Here is a 17,748-nt window from a genome sequence, read left to right as displayed (position 1 = left end):
GTTGAAATGGCTAACTATTAAAACTGTTTTCCTCCTGGCTATTGCTTCAGCCAGAAGGGTCTCAGTATTAGGAGCTCTCTCCTGTAGACCTCCTTTTCTAATATTTCACGGAAACAGGGCAGTACTTCGCACTCGGCCTGGTTTTCTTCCAAAGGTGGTATCTAATTTCCATATCAGTGAGGAAATTGTTTTACCAGCCTTTAATTCACTGGACCTGCCGGCTGGTGGGGCCACCTTGGATGTGGTGCGGGCTTTACGAATCTATGAAGACCGCACGGCTTCCTCGAGGAAGTCGGACTCCTTGTTTGTCCTTTTTTGCTTTCACAAGAGAGGTTGGCCTGTCACTACACAAACTTTGTCAGGATGGATTCGCCTGGCCATTTCTGAAGCCTATGCTCCTGAAAGCCTTCCTATTCCATCTTCGGTGAAGGCTCATTCCACTAGGTCTGTGGGTCCTTCGTGGGCAGCTCCACGTGGCGCCTCAGCGGTTCAGCTTTGAATGCAGCCATGTGGTAATCTGTCCATACTTTCGTACGGTATTATGCATTTGATACCTACGCCTCTCAGGATGCTTCCTTCGGGCGTCGGATTCTCCTTACAGCACAGGAGTGTCCCCACCCTTGAAGGATACTGCTTTGGGACATCCCCAAGGTATCCTGTGGATACCCTATGGAACCTGACATAGAAAATATGAGATATAGTAAGAACTTACCCTTGTTATCTCTATTTCGACGAGGGCCATAGGGTTCCACAGGACTCCCGCCCTGTCGCACCTGTACTGCAGATGGGCTTGAATCTGGTCACCGGTTTTCCGTCTCCCTTTGGTGAGAATGTGATTCTTGTGTGTTCCAGACTGTCTTCTCTCTCTTTGTTTTTTGATCCTGCTCCGGCCTATGGCTTGTTACGAAACTGAGTAGCCTGAGGCTCGGGGGCGGGGTATAGGAGAGGGACCCCAGTGCATCCTGGGAGGCTGAAAATTTAACTTTGTGGTGCCTGGATGTCTGCCGCCATCGCCTATACCCCCCAAGGTATCCTGTGGAACCCTATGGATCTCATATTATTTCTGTTTATTAAAATATTTCTTCTTCAGTTTATAACCAGCAGAGTGAACTGGGTTGTGCAGAGCTCAGCTGTTGACTACCTTCACCTTATGCTGGTAGCCATGAAGTGGCTTTTTGAGGACTACGACATAGATGGGCGTTTCTGCATCAGTATCCATGATGAAGTGCGCTATCTTGTGCGCAGCGAGGACAGACATCGGGCAGCACTTGCTCTCCAGATCACAAATCTGCTAACAAGGTAACTGTGGTTTATTCTGGTGATATACTGTACCTGTTGTGTTGTCACCACATCCTACTTATCATCCTGAGGCAGAGGTTTCTCTTCCTAAACCCTTTTTCTCCCAAGCTGTAGATCATTATTTTTAATGCCTTTTAGTTGTTAAATGTTATAAGGTATAATGATATCCTGACATTCATGGCCTATGGGCTGGTGCTGTCATGGGTAAAAAAGCTTTATATGCCGACGACCTGCTTCTGTTCCTGGCTGACGCGGATGACACAATGAGTGCCCTCTATTGTGTGGTTCATACTTTTGGTGGCTTTTCTGGCCTTGTAATTGAACTAAGTGTATTATTTTCGTATGCGAGGCACAAATCCTCTAGCCCCTGCCTCCTGCAGTGCACTGTGAAGTTTCAATATTTGGGGGTTTTGATGACTCCACATTCTACGTTAAAAATAACCTTTATCCTATTACTACTCAATGTAAACTACCAGTGCATGTTTGGAAAAGGCTTCCTCTGTACGTTTCTGGACATATAAACCTTTTTAAAATGATCAAAAAGCCAAAATACCTTTATCTTCTCCAGCATTCTCTAATATATATTTCCAAAAAAGTGTTCCATGCTATTGATAGAATTGTGGACATGGAGCCTGATTCAGACTTGAGAAAACAGCAAGATATCTCTCTCAACTGATCATCTTGGTGAAACCATGCTGCACTGCAGGTGGGTCAGATCTAAAATGTGCAGAGATTTAGATTTGGGAGGAGTGTTTCCAAACAGACATCTCAGTTGTAGAGTAATAATAAAGCTGTGCAGTATTTGTGGGCTACATGCAAAAGCAGCCAGTATTTACCGTACATGTAAAAAAAGGTATGTATTTACACTCCTTGCATTGCAATATGGTTTGAGAGATCTCTCTCTATTCCCAAGTCTGAATCAGGCCCATGGTCAATATCTGCATTATGACCACGCAGACATAATGAATGTCTAATAAATTTACTGAACCCCTCCTCTCCGTTCGGTGAAGGTAACAGAATGGTGACTCCTGCTCTGCCCACACAGAAACCTATTTGCTGGAGGTATTTGGCATAGAGCCTTGAAACTAATGGTGCATACACATGGTCAGATCAGACAACGATAAAGATATGTCTGATCGTCCTGCATGTGCTGGATGATCGTTCTTGAACATCCAGCACAGTACGACTAAATGACCCGCGATCAACGATCCCGGGTCCCTATAGTAACCTGGTCGATATCAACCAGGTTGGACTGCATGCACGGGCGATGGTCATTATCGACCATTGGTGCCTGCGCACCATCCGTCGTTTGGGGGTTGGAAAGGGCTAAAAAATGGACGATATAAACGATCTAACAAACTATATCGTTATCGTTTATATCGCCCTGCTAAATCTGACCGTGTGTATGCACCATTACAGCAGACACACAAACTGTAGTATGGCAGACTCCCCTGCCTAAGGAAAACATACGATAGTGTGTTGGGGAGGGGAATTCAGTTACTTTAAGTCTCATTATGTCGGAGAAAATCCATGTGTAAAAACTTCTGATATATGAAATACTAAAATGAAATAAGCAGACTAAGGAGCCCCATCCTCATTTCCATGCTGTGTGTTCCAGGTGCATGTTTGCTTACAGACTAGGAATGCTGGATTTGCCCCAGTCAGTGGCATTTTTCAGTGCGGTAGATATTGATCAGTGCCTGAGGAAAGAAGTGAACATGGACTGTGTGACTCCATCAAACCCAGCGGGCTTAGAGCAGAGATACGGCATCCCCCCAGGTAACTCAGCCATCCACACCAAATGTCTACTCAAGTCACTGCAGCATAGCACATTTATTAGGTGAATAAAGGAATGATCCGTATAATACATATATTATGTACAATAATAACCTATAACACAAATGATTGGCTGGTCACAGCATAGAACATGCTTTCTTTGGTAAACTTCAAACCATTTTTTTTCCTGTCAGTTTGTTGTATTTGGATCATAAAGGAAGATAAGAGTAGTGTTTTATAAATGATTATATAGAACGTTAGTACATTTTAATGACCGGATGAGCAACTATGTGTGTACGTGCCACTTAGACATCCTCTGAGTGCATATGATATAACCTCAGTACTGAAAGGTTGCATACATCAGTCTATAATCACCCGTCAGTAATTGCACAGTACAGAATACTATTATTATTAAGCACCTGAGTGTTGATTTGTTTTCTTTCAGGTGAAGCTTTGGACATTTATGAACTAATTAAAGTAACCAATGGTGTTTTGACAAAAGGGAGATGACCTCTTTCTATATCTGTCACCACTGACTCCCATGGAGTTAAATTGCATTTAGGACCTTTTCATGATCCCAGATGGTTCTCTGTAACACTAGTCGAGTGAATAAAAGGATTTTTTTTGTCACTTATTTACATTAACATTAAAAAGATTAACTGGTGAACGTCTTGCGGTGTGTTTCATGAATGGTACCTAGTGAGAATATTTGAATGACACTAGCTACTTCTTTCTTCTCTTCCTTTTTGGTTCTTGACTTTTACTTTGTTCTACTGTTGCCTAGAAAATAAAATTTAAATCAATATACATGCAAGATATACACGATCAGCCAGTACAATAAATACACTGACAGGTGAGGTAAATAACATTGATTATCTCATTACAATTGCTTGTGTGAAGGGGCGGGATAAATTAGGCAGCAAGTGAACAGTCAGTTTATAAAGTTGATGTGTTGGAAGCAAGAAAAATGGGCAAACGTAAGGATCTCAGTGACTTTGCCAAGGGTCAAATTGTAATGGCTAGACCACTGGGTCAGAGCATCTCCAAAACTGCAGGTCTTGTGGGGGTATTCCCAGGGCCGGCTCCAGCGCTCCCTATCTTTGTGCGCGACCGGGGGGAGCCTCACTAGCTGGGCTTCCCCCAGTCCTCTCCCGTCACTGAATGGATGCCGCGCGCATGCGCAGAGCATCCATTCAGAATCTCCGTGGTCCGGCACCGCCGTGGCAGTGGGGGGTCCCCAAGCTCCCGATTTAACCACCTGCGGGCCACTTCGGCCCACGAGTGGAACATCAGGACAGTAATGTCCCGCTGAAATCGGGATGTTAGGGAGGGGTGCGCCCTCTATGGGTGGCGCCCTGTGCGACTGCTCAGGTCGAAAACCCCTAGAGCTGGCCCTCTTAGTACCTACCAAAAATGGTCCAAGAAAGGACAACTGGTGACCGGTTCATGGACGTCAAGGGCTTGATGATGCATGTAGGAGCGAAGGCTAGCCCGTCTGGTCCTATCCCACAGAAGGGCTAGTGTAGTACAGATTGCTGAAATAGTTAATGCTGGCCATGATGGAAAGGTGTCAGAACACACAGTGGACTGCAGCATGCTACGTTACCACAGACTGGTCAGAGCACTCATGCTGACCCCTGTCCACTGCTGAAAGCACCTAAAATGGGCACGTGTCAGAACTGGACCATTGGAAGGTGAGAAAAAAAACTACAAAGATATAGTAAAAAAGGGCGCTGTGATGAGTGATTTTCCTAGCAGTTGCAAAGGGGAGGTAGTCAGCCTCCAGATAGATAATAGAGAAGAAAATAGTGCAACGCTAATAAATGAATGAAATTTATTGATAGTAACCAATATATAACAATAAAAAACAATTATGACATAAATATATAAAAAATATAAAAAGGGGGATTCACAAATGAATTACATTCAAAAAAGTCTAATGACATAAAGGTTAGGCTTTTGAAAAATCATGCATGATAAATGAACCCTGTAGGCACTTAATTGCTGCAGCAATATTTTGAAAAAATGGACATGGATGAAAATATCATTCAAGAAGCACTGGAGTGGAAATTGTAGATCCAATGTTAGGAAAAGGTTTTTACCAGCTTAGGTTCACATACGTGAGGATCCTGTAATTAGCGATGGCATCACGCCGGCGAACTTCCAACGCAAGGATGTACCTCTAAACTGTAGATGCTGGAGTTGGAGGAAATGTCCCAAGTCCAATTAGGTGCTCCAATGCAAGTCCTTACAAATGTCCAAATTATAAGTGCCATACACCAGGGAAAACCACCAACGCATTTTGCTACCAACAGGTAGCTTTTTCAAGGTGTCTACATGGTTCTCACACAGCCTTATATATACCACCTTTCATTAGACTCAATACTCGTCAGGTGAATCCAATCACATTCAAATGGAAACTATGTAATCATCAACATGCATAAAAATAGTAATAGGAGGCAGACCTAGAAACAGATTAATCTAAATATATAAAAACAAAGATAGAAGATTGCCTAACTTACTGTGTGGAAGTCCAATCGCCAATAAAAACCGCAGATGTGTGTTAAATTAGTAATAAATTACTGGTCGAGAAAAAATCATGTGACCGGATCAGAATTTGGTGTGGAACGCTGCACCGTCACGTGCTGCGTTCCAAACCTCCGGCTACATTCGGTACCTTATTTGCTTAATCTTCGGTCACGTATGTTGTACTCTGCTGGAACGCACCGTCCTTATGCGCCGCGTTCCACATATACAATCAGTTCTATTGGTGCCTATGTGGATTCCTATTTACAGCTACGTGTCAAGATCACATATACGTGATACGACTCATTTTTTACAACTAATTCAAGATGTGAAATGGAAATCCTCTTATGCTTTTCTTACAATGGATGTACAAAGTCTGTACACCAATATTCCACACCAATTGGGTGTCCAGGGTATATGTGACATTCTAAATAGAGATGGCGATCTTACAGACAGACATAGTAAGAATAAAGTGGATGGAATCCAATAGAAATTTTCTAACAATTATTTTCTTTTTTACAACACTTTATCTACAAACTATGGGAATGGCCATGGGAACCAGGTTTGCGCCGAGCTATGCCAACCTCTATGTGGGCAGGGTCGAGGACCAGCTCATATGGGGGGGCGGGCTCGGTGATCACCTGGTTCTCTATGGCCGTTACATAGATTATCTATTTATGATTTGGGATGGGGATTCTGACACAGCTTTAAATTTTGTGCCTTCTCTCAACACCAACACTTTTAATTTGGTTTTTACTCACAATTTCAATAAGAACACGATTAACTTTCTGGATGTGATCCTGGAGATTCTGGGTGATAAAATCATTACCTCTAATTACATCAAGGATGTTGGGACAGATGCCTATCTACATTTTCGTAGTGCCCACTATATGCCATGGAAGATCAATATACCTAAGGGGCAACTCCTTAGGATTAGGAGAAATTGCTCGACAGAATTAGTATTCCGAGAACAATCCAATAAGATGTTAGAGTCTTTTAGGAGCAGAGGATATCCTAAACATATTTTGGAAAGGGCATTTAAGGAAGTACTAGAGATGGATAGAGATTCTCTACTACAACCTAAAAAGGATATTGTGCAGAATACAAATAACAAAAAAACAAGAGAGTTGGCTTTTATTAGTAAATTTAATAACCAATCAAACACAAATTATCAAATCCAATTACCACATACTAAAAGTTGATCCTATACTTAATCAATTTCTTCCTACTTACCCTGAATTTATTTTTAAAAAGAGTCGTTCTCTAAAATCTATTCTTGCCCCAAGCTTTATGAAACCAGATTCTGATGTTAAAAATTCAGATAAATGTGGTACCACTTGCTTAGGTACGAGAACTTACGGCTTTTTTAGATGTGGAGGTCCAAGGTGTACAACTTGTAAATATGCGGTGAATGAAACTGTATCCGTTGTTGCCATGACAGGAGAGGAAAAAAGAATCACCAGCTTTATAAATTGTAATACTAGTTGGGTGATCTATCTCCTTCAATGTGGGTCGGACAACTAGACCCCTTAAGGTGAGATACATGGAACATCGCAGGAATATTCTAAATAAAAAATATAATCATAGTATTCCTAAACACTTTATGGATAAACACTATAATGATCCCAGCTCTCTAACAATTGGCTTAGAGTTTATCCCCCCCAACTTTACGCGGGGGTGATAGATTTAGAAAACTTTGCCAACAGGAGATATAGTGGACATTTCAACTCAATTCCCTATTCCCCAGTGTATTAAATTAAGCCCTTGAGTTAAATGCTGTACTATAAACTAGAGATATAGAGTTGACATTCCTGTTTATTTGCTGTTTTTTCTATCCTCTATTATATGTATATTCTCCTTAATGTATTTCTGAGAGTGCTGTATGGTTCATATGCATATATTCTCCCTTTGATGAATTTTTGAGAGTATTATATGTTTTTCATATGAATTATGCAGTAAGCTTATTTCGTTAGGACTAGGGTCCAGCTATTGGATTAAACAGTATATGTGTGTATTTACGGTTTTCCTGTTTATGATCTGCTAATGGGGTATAGAATATATACAATCTATATCGATTATAGGTGATATAAAAAAAAATTTATTTCCATTCCCCCCTTTTTATTGATATTTTTTCTTTTGCCACATAATCTATTTTATAGACAGTTTTGGTGCGGCTGTCACAAATCCCAAAATTATGGATGACCTTTGTACTGTTGATTTTGTTTATATTACTATTTTTATTTTTTAACACGATAACCTATAGTACAATATATATATCTGCATCTAATGTATTATTGGTCCTTATGGACATAAGGTCGGCACCTCTTCCCTTAGTTTGTTACTAATTATACGCTGTGTAGGGACAAAGAAACACTTGCACCAATAGAACTGATTGTATATGTGGAACGCGGCGCATAAGGACGGTGCGTTCCAGCAGAGTACAATACACGTGACCGAAGATTAAGCAAATAAGGTACCGGATGTAGCCGGAGGTTTGGAATGCAGCACGTGACGGTGCAGCGTTCCACACCAAATTCTGATCCGATCACATGATTTTTTTCTCGACCAGTAATTTATTACTAATTTAACACACATCTGCGGTTTTTATTGGCGATTGGACTTCCACACAGTAAGTTAGGCAATCTTCTATCTTTGTTTTTATATATTTAGATTAATCTGTTTCTAGGTCTGCCTCCTATTACTATTTTTATGCATGTTGATGATTACATAGTTTCCATTTGAATGTGATTGGATTCACCTGACGAGTATTGAGTCTAATGAAAGGTGGTATATATAAGGCTGTGTGAGAACCATGTAGACACCTTGAAAAAGCTACCTGTTGGTAGCGAAATGCGTTGGTGGTTTTCCCTGGTGTATGGCACTTATAATTTGGACATTTGTAAGGACTTGCATTGGAGCACCTAATTGGACTTGGGACATTTCCTCCAGCATCTACAGTTTAGAGGTACATCCTTGCGTTGGAAGTTCGCCGGTGTGATGCCATCGCTAATTACAGGATCCTCACGTATGTGAACCTAAGCTGGTAAAAACATTTTCCTAACATTGGATCTACAGTTTCCACTCCAGTGCTTCTTGAATATTTTCATCCATGTCCATTTTTTAAGTGCCTACAGGGTTCATTTATCATGCATGATTTTTCAAAAGCCTAACCTTTATGTCATTAGACTTTTTTGAATGTAATTCATTTGTGAATCCCCCTTTTTATATTTTTTATATATTTATGTCATAATTGTTTTTTATTGTTATAGATTGGTTACTATCAATAAATTTCATTCATTTATTAGCGCTGCACTATTTTCTTCTCCATTGGAATAAGGTGGCCTGGTCTGAGGATCATGCATGTTTTCTTTTATATCATGTGGACGGCCGGGGTGCGTGTGCGTCATTTACCTGGGGAAGAAATTGCAATAAAATGCACTATGGGAAAAAGGCAGTGTGATGCTGGGAAAGCCTGGGTCCTGGCATTCATGTGGTTGTTAATATGTACCACCTACCTAAACATTGTTGTAGTGGCCTCTTTCAGCAGGATATTGCACCCTGCTACACTGCAAAAATTGTTCAGGAATGGTTTGAGGAACATGACAATGAATCAAGGTGATAAATCGGCCTCCAAATTCCCCAGATCACAATCCGATCGAGCATTTGGGTGAAATGCTGGAAAAACAGGTCCGAGCAATAGAGGCCCAACCTCGCAACTTACAGAATTTAAAGGCTGCTCCTAATGTCTTGGTACCAGATACCACAGGACATCTTCAGAGGTCTTGTGGTGTCCATTCCTCAACAGGTCAGAGCTGTTTTGGAGGCACAAGGGGAACCTACATAATATTAGGCAGGTGGTTTTAATGTTATATCAGTGTATAGTTAGTGCGTTGGTATTGAGAGCAGATTACATTTAAGTGTAAAAAATATGGTGCATACACACGGTCAGATTTTCTGTCACATCTGAACGATAACTATTGTAAAAATCGTTCATATCTGAAAGAAAATCTGACATGTGAGCCTGCAACGATGAACGATGCGCTTTCCCGCTTGTCAGATAACGATATCTGACATCTGATGTGTTTGCAGTCAGATTTGGACGATTCCATTCATTTTAAAACAGTCTAAAATCGTTAAATCGTTCATCTGACATATCTGACCGTGTGTATGCACCATAAAGCTCCCTAACTAGCACGGTGGTGGGGTCCAATGTCCATCACTCCCACTGTGCAGGAGATACCACCAGTACCTCTGTAATGCATGATGCTCTTATACTGATAGCAGGGGACTGTAATGTAAAACTTACAGTCGGTTCTGTGAAGAATGTACCTGCACACTGTCTGCTTCATTCTCCTCATCCTCAGATCTCTTTTCTTGTAAAGCTACATCCAGTGTGGCTGCGTTGATCCTGAAGTCTCTGGAGGTGCTCAGCTTCATGTACTGCATTAAATTGACCTGACAGTATAGAAAGAGATACAATATTATAATGTATGGTCAACAACTTTGGTTCTCTATTAGAAGTTCTTAGAAAAGGATGGTACCTTTGACTTTTTCGTTAACTTTATGAGGAATTCCTCATATTTTTCAATGGCAAAGATCAAGTTTGGGATCGGCTTTGTGTCACGGAGGATTCTGGCCTGAAAATAAATGCACAATACGTTAGTCATCTAAAGGAACACATGGCAATTATCCAGATTTATAAATAACAAAGTGTTAGGGATAGTCGTCTCAGGAAATCATTGCAATGCTTAGTCATTCACAAAACCTTTTTATTAAAATCTGTAGATACATCCTTCCACATTGTTGCTCAAGTACTCAGTCTTGTAGGGTGGGCAAAATATGACCCGCGGCCAGTGCTTAAAGTGGCCCTAGAGAAGTGGTAGAACTCACTGCCCCCCTCAGTGCTTTTTTCAATAAAGGGACAGAGTTTGCCGAAAAAAGGGGTATGGTCTCAAAAGAAAGGGGCGTGGTCACACAATAGTATTCTCAATTCAAATTACGCCACACAGCAGCACAATCTTCATTCACATTACACCACATAGTAGTGTCCCTTATTCATGTATGAAACACAGCTGTGCCCCTTTTACACAATGCCCACATTTGTGCCCCTTATGCAGTGCCCCCAGTAGTGGTAGTGCCCACAGTAATCCCCCTGTAATAGTGCCCCAAGTAATGCCCCCAGTAGTATTACTGCCTGAGTAATGCCCGAGGTAGTGAAGCCGCTTACACAAAAAACTAATACTTGCCTTAAGCCCCGCTCCCTCCGGTCCGCCTGGCTGCTCTCCTCTGAACTATGGGAGAGACGTCATGACGCCTCTCCCATAGTGCACTGCAGGAGCCGGAGCTCAGGTGGGAGCTCCAGCTGCTGCTTCGGGGAGGGAGTCGGGCTCCCGCTGGTTAAATAATCTCAGCGGGCGCCCGGCAAATGGTGCATCCCTGTGGTGCTGGACTGAGGTTGGTCTGAGGAAGCGGAACTGGTTCAGTCTCCAAATAGAAGTGACGGAACGCAATTCCGCCCGTTCTGGCCCATTTTAACCCCTGTCCGCGGCCCACCAGGTAATTGGGCCAGCCTGACAAGGAAGGTCCCCAGCACTGTGAGCAGTCTGTCTGCTGGTAGCATTCTCCCTCTCTATACTATGGATCCATGCTGACATACATAGTGCTCCTGGCTGACCCTCACTGCTAATCAATGTGTCAGACTTCTCCTTGATTACAGTCTGTACACTATGAAGCGAGCTGAGGTGTGGAGATTGAGCGGCGACAGTAGGAGCGTTCCCTCATAACTCAAGAGTTCACTGGGACCAAGTTTCACATAATTTGAACAAGACCCTGGAGTTGGAAGTGACAAGGACTACAGACCACCACACTTTACATGTGCACATGACAGCTGTAGAGATGGACAGAAAGCATTCTTTCACCCTTTCCTTAATTACTGGGTGATGGCAAAAGGTGAGACTCCCGACATGTCTGTTGTGCGGCTTTCAGACAATGAGACTATAGATGTGTATAATGAGGTTTTTTAGTCTGGACCGGGCTATAGGGCATAAACAACTCTTTTGCTCAGGGCCATAACTAGGGGTGTGCAAGCGGTGCAGCCGTGCAGAGCTCTGTGGGTGGCACCGCTGCTCACCCACGGTCCCAGCATCTGGCTAGCAGGGTGCCTGTAATGACACCCGGCTGCCAGAATCTCTGCAGCAGTGCTCCGGGCATTGCTGTGATTACTAGTGATCGTAGCCCCGCCCCCTCCATGTGATGTCATGTGGAGGGGGCATGGCCTGCACTGGGCGCAGGTAAAGGTAGTTACGGTGCTGTTTTTGCATATATCTTTTTCAAATGCAGATACCATTAGAAAACAGCGCAGAGTTAAAGCGGCAGAACAATGCATAATTTAATTGATAGGTATTGTTAAGTGTTGAACAAAGTTTTAGAAAGTGCCCCCTTCTGTTGTAGGGGAATTAGTTTGTTGCTCTATACCCAGGCGCTGAGAGGAGAATGGGCGGTTGCGGGTACTGATCACCTGGGCCCTGGCTTGCTGGAGGGGCCCAGGTCCGCCTCTCTCCCCCTCCTAGTCCTGTCAGTAGAGCAGTTTTTACAGAGAGGTCGCTGAGCAGAGCAGCACTCTCCTCTGCCTACCCCTATAGGAGAGTGATCGCATGTTGACGCCTCCTTACAATAGGCCAGGCCCCCTTGCCATTACCCTGGCCCGCCAGGTTCTCTACAGCCCTGTCTATATTGCACCCTTATTGTTCTTATTTCACTGCTAGTTTCAGGGAAAAATTAGCAGGGGAACAGGAGGAAGTAGGAGTCACTTTTCTTTTCTAGTGATTCTTCCTACTACGAGGGATGAAATATAATCAATTGGATATAACAGTAGGCTCTTAAAAAAATCCAATTCCAATATCATTGCATTTTAATTTGCAGTGACTATTATAGCCTGGTACATAGAAGCAGGTATTTCATGTCTTCTTACAGACCTATACATGACAGAGAGGGCTTCCATACACAGGCTACAGAATACGGTGTACACACAACAGATGCCTAACATTCAGGTGCTATTCCGATATTTACGTGAATGGACAATATTTATTCTATATGCGTCTGAGTCACACAGAACTTACGCCCCAATTTTGTATATTTGTAAAGTTGCAGTACAGTATCGGACGCCCAGTAGCAGAAATGCAGGTGGCGGTTCTTGGACAGTGACTGGGAGGTAACATGGGGGTGGTAAAGAGAGACAATGAGATGTTACGTTCTATCGGAAGTGTGTCACTGAGAGCACAGCCGCTCAAATAGACTGAGAAGGTTCACCTAGCAGTCTGCAGACACTGACAGACTCAGGGCCTGATTCAGAGCCGCTCGTAAGCAGCCGCTTGTTCGTTCCGAGCGATGTTCGCACATCTGAGCATGCGTACGGGTTGTAATGCGCATGCGCCAACCAGTCAGTGCGGTCGGAAATCGTGTGCTCGCAAAATAGCGAATGCCTGCTAATTTGAGTGACAGGATGAGGCGTTTGTGGGTGGGAACAGGGGAAGGTGCTTGAAAACGGGGAGTGGAGATCCAAACGCAGGCGTGCCAAACGGTCAAAACGGGCGTTTTAAGGGTGTGCGTAATTAACAAAGCAGCGTCATCGGCCACGTCACTTGGTTGTCTTTTAGCTTGCATGATTGCGGTAGGAAAATGCTACAAGAATAGCGAGCAGTTCATACGCCTTTCGATGTACTCGATTAATCTAATAAATAGCGGAGATGACGTATGATGCGAGCAGCCAGGGGGCATTTTTTCAAAATAGCGAGCGCATGTTTCGTTCACTCGTTCAGACATAGAGGCGTCAACAGACCGCAAAGAGCGAGCGCTTAATTTAAATATCCGGCCCCTTTTTTCAGAACGACTGTCCGCAAATAGCGTCCGGCTCTGAATCAGGCCCTCAGTCCTTGCACACTCGGACACACGGCTGTACATCAGGGAAGGTGACATTAGCGTGCAGTTGCCACTGCAGCAAAGTACAAACCCATATCTGACTCAGAATCAGGCCATATAATTTTAAGTTGATGCAAGTTGCAATAAAAAGTACTGTACATAGTGATGCATAGTATATTGTAGGAATTCCCAGTGTACAGTTGTCAGAGCTACTATAGTCATACAGATATCATACTGAAACTCTCACCAGGCCAATATAAGAGACATCTACCCATTACTGGTACATATAGGACAGCATACCGTAGAAAGTGTAGCGGCTTCTTCCTTTTTCTTCTTTTCTCCTGAAAAACTTTCGCTCTGTACGTTCTGTTTGTAGGCAACAAAATATTACTAATCAGCATACACAAAGGTCTTCTATAAGATGGGAGTAATATATGGGCAGAGTAGTACACAAATAGCCCAACATCTTGTCATTAGTTAGTTGTAAATATACTAAATAACGTGGTTTTTAAATGTTAAAATTTAAGAAAACATAAATTAACAGAAAAAAAAAAATTGAGAAGCCAACGCCTTTGATAACTTTATATCTCCTACTGACACACAATTTCTGCATTAGTGTTACAGGAGCCTCACATAGTTACTACATGCTATTGGGAACTTTGCTCTATATATATATATATATTTTTTAAGGTTATTCATATAGCGCGCACGTATTCTGCAGCGCTTTACAGAGAATATCTGGCCATTCACAGTGGAGCTTACAATCTATATTCCCTACCATATGCTCACACACATACGCACTAGGGTTAATTTTTGTTGGGAGCCAATAAACCTACCAGTATATAAACACTAACTAAGGTATTATTTTGGGACAAATCTATGCCTTTCTATCCAGCCCATTGAAGAACGGTTTCGAACTACAAACGATTTTTGCATATTAACTTAATGAAAATTGTTGAGTTGGCCAGTCTGACTGAACTACAAACGTGAATGCGCATGAACGATAATAGTTCATCGTTTTTACTCAGAAAGTGAATGATTTTTTCAACGATTGAACGATAAACGATATAGTTAACGATAATCGTTCAAAAAATTGCTGTGTGTGTATGCACCTTTCAGCATAATTAGAGAACACCGTCTACTCTGAAGCACAGCTCCTGCCACTAGGGGGATGGATACGAAGACAATTATCAGTACAGAACCTGACACGGCCGTTTATACTCTCTGAGTTGACCTATTTAGTGGTAGAGGTTTTTGAGAATGACTACAATTTACCAACAAATAGAACTAAAGAGTATGAGGAAAGGTGGTTTCTGTATGTGTTAATGTACAGTATGTACTCTTGTGACAATGTATGAAGGATAAACTGTACAATCTAAAATACTACTTTACTGTGTAAACCACAATAAGACCAACAATGTAAATTATTCCTGTTTGTTATGTGTGTCCTGATAATGGGTGAAAACTTGGTCCACCTGTGCAAACTGCAATAAACATAATAATCTTACTAATAAATCCAAAAATATCTTTCAATAGCAAATGTCAAATCTGTTCGCACAAAATGTGGTTCAGCTTAAACTCTAGAGTTCCATAAATGTTATGCTGATATATATCTCTCTAAGCAGGTGGATCCCACTACCCCCTTTTTAGCAAATGAACTGTGTTGTCCACATCACAATAATAAAGCAGAAATACAGTTGGAGAGAATTATACAACCACACAGTCATTCCACCAGCATTTACGATAGTACTATGTGCCATCACAGGCTAGGAAAGGACACACTTCCCACAGGGTACATGAGGTCCAGAACACAGTGATGTGCGGTCAGGTGAGGCAGAGTCTTTCCTGTCATGCTTAGGTATACTCCAGAGTTTTGACTATTAAAATAAGAAAAATGTAAAGAAAATATTATAAATATCTTCTTTGTATTATTCTAATAATTTTCATAGCCAAAACTCTGGAGTAAAAAGTGTATGGCAGGTGAGGCACTGCCTCCCGTCTTCCTTTTCCGCACATCCCTGATCAAAACACAGCAAATTTCCAGCACTATATACTGCTGCACCTTTGTATAATGCCCACATACATCCTCAGGTTCATATATGTACCTGTAAATCTGGCTCTGATACTAGCCAGTGCCTCCCCAGCCATTTACCTCACTGCACGTCACAGCCAGAACACAGTGACAACAAAGCGGGAAAACTCGGATACACACTGCAGCCCGGACGTCTTTACGCTAGCATAACCTGAATCCACATCATCAATAGCCAGGACGCAGATCAAGCTCAACAAGAGCCATCTGTGTTATGGTAAGGGCAGTATTCCTGCTTTATTATTTAGATGTGACATTGCCTCAATATATTTCTGGACTTATTAGATTACATTTACTGCAATTTGCATATCTCAACCAGGTTTTCACCCATCAGGACACTCACTTCAATGAGAACCATTTATATTGTTTGCCTTATTGTGGTTTACTTAATATATTTCATTTAGGTTGTTCAGTTTATCCTTCCAACCTCGGCACAAGACTATATACATTTGCGCAGATGAGAGTTCAAAAAAACCACCTTTCCTCACATTTATCTTATTCAAGGGTTTGGTCACCCCTGTTTCCAGCAGCTCTTGTAAACACAGGATAGGTAAGTTCAACACTGGTAAGACCCTTAACACAACCCAACAAGATGGCAACATTTGCTCTACCATGTACCATATTACAAAATTATGTCAAAATCCCCAAGGATCAAGTAACCAAGAAATCAGCTACTGGACCTTCCATCCAAACCTCAGGATGCCAGAACGCTGTTGAATTATGTATACCAGATCATATGCTTACCTTGTATAACGGTTTTGAAGAAGCCAGCAGTTCCACCACACAACAGCCCCATTTTCAGACTAGCACGCAAAAGGCTGCCGGGTCAGATAATGGGCCATTACCAAGAATGTAAAGAAGGTCCTGTTTAGTTAAACATACCTGTGCATATGTAATGAAAGCATAACACTGTGGTGTGAGGTGAGAGCCAGAGAGCTTAACCTAAAGATGAGAAAGCTTTGGTTATACACAGTTGGATAGGTGCGCGGTACATCAGCAGTGAAAGCTGTGGTTATACACAGTTGGATAGGTGCGCGGTACAACAGCAGGGAAAGCTGTGGTTATACACAGTTTGATGGGTGCGCGGTACAACAGCAGGGAAAGCTGTGGTTATACACAGTTGGATAGGTGGGTGGTACATCAGCAGTGAAAGCTGTGGTTATACACAGTTGGATAAGTGCGCGGTACATCAGCAGTGAAAGCTGTGGTTATACACAGTTGGATAAGTGCGCGGTACATCAGCAGTGAAAGCTGTGGTTATACACAGTTGGATAGGTGCGCGGTACATCAGCAGGAAAAGCTGTGGTTATACACAGTTGGATAGGTGCGCGGTACATCAGCAGGAAAAGCTGTGGTTATACACAGTTGGATAGGTGCGCGGTACATCAGCAGGAAAAGCTGTGGTTATACACAGTTGGATAGGTGCGCGGTACATCAGCAGGGAAAGCTGTGGTTATACACAGTTGGATAGGTGCGCGGTACATCAGCAGGGAAAGCTGTGGTTATACACAGTTGGATAGGTGCGCGGTACATCAGCAGGGAAAGCTGTGGTTATACACAGTTGGATAGGTGCGCGGTACATCAGCAGGAAAAGCTGTGGTTATACACAGTTGGATAGGTGCGCGGTACATCAGCAGGAAAAACAAGAGATATGGTAAGAACTTACCTTTGTTATCTCTGTTTCTACGAAGTCCATAGGGTCCACAGGGTTGACCTTGGGGGTATAGCTGGATCTGGATCCATGGGCACCACGCAGTTAAAGCTTTAGCTGCTCCCAGGATGCACTTGGGTCCGTCCTCCTCTATACCCCGCCCCCGGCCACAGCACCTCAGTTGGTAAGCAGCCAAGGCCGGAGGAGGAGACTAAACAGAGAGAAAGAAGACTGGAACACACAAGAAACCATACTCACAGAAATGGGAGACGGAAAACCGGTGACCAGCCACACAGCCCATTTGAAGCCAGGTGCGTCAGGGCGGGCGCCCTGTGGACCCTATGGACTTCGTAGAAACAGAGATAACAAAGGTAAGTTCTTACCATATCTCTTGTTTTCTACTTCAGGGTCCATAGGGGGTCCACAGGATTGACCTTGGGGATGTCCCAAAGCAGTACAACTAAGGGCGGGGACGCTCCTGTGCTGAAAG

The 17,748-nt window shown here is 42.7% G+C and overlaps 2 protein-coding genes across 5 annotated transcripts in view; one reads left to right on the top strand and one right to left on the bottom strand.

The window, feature by feature from the left end:
* The window catches only part of POLG (DNA polymerase gamma, catalytic subunit), a 103,562-nt gene extending 99,793 nt beyond the window's left edge, over positions 1 to 3,769 (top strand). For all 4 annotated transcript variants that reach the window (XM_088472962.1, XM_088472959.1, XM_088472960.1 and 1 more), the window contains 3 exons: positions 1,091 to 1,299; positions 2,918 to 3,078; positions 3,521 to 3,769. In XM_088472962.1, coding sequence (XP_088329088.1) covers positions 1,091 to 1,299; positions 2,918 to 3,078; positions 3,521 to 3,585 — 435 coding nt within the window. In that variant the 3' untranslated portion in view covers positions 3,586 to 3,769. The remainder of the gene's footprint in view (positions 1 to 1,090; positions 1,300 to 2,917; positions 3,079 to 3,520) is intronic.
* FANCI (FA complementation group I) overlaps positions 3,114 to 17,748 on the bottom strand; it is a 135,472-nt gene continuing 120,837 nt past the window's right edge. Inside the window, exons 34-38 of the mRNA XM_088472958.1 lie at positions 16,490 to 16,549; positions 13,819 to 13,884; positions 10,143 to 10,238; positions 9,931 to 10,056; positions 3,114 to 3,855 (exon numbers count right to left, since the gene is read on the bottom strand). Coding sequence (XP_088329084.1) covers positions 3,799 to 3,855; positions 9,931 to 10,056; positions 10,143 to 10,238; positions 13,819 to 13,884; positions 16,490 to 16,549 — 405 coding nt within the window. The 3' untranslated portion in view covers positions 3,114 to 3,798. The remainder of the gene's footprint in view (positions 3,856 to 9,930; positions 10,057 to 10,142; positions 10,239 to 13,818; positions 13,885 to 16,489; positions 16,550 to 17,748) is intronic.

The sequence above is a fragment of the Taudactylus pleione genome, unplaced genomic scaffold, assembly GCF_031769625.1.
Source record: "Taudactylus pleione unplaced genomic scaffold, aTauple2 ptg000129l, whole genome shotgun sequence".
Classification (NCBI taxonomy): domain Eukaryota; kingdom Metazoa; phylum Chordata; class Amphibia; order Anura; family Myobatrachidae; genus Taudactylus; species Taudactylus pleione.
This window is presented reverse-complemented; position numbering and strand designations above follow the sequence as displayed.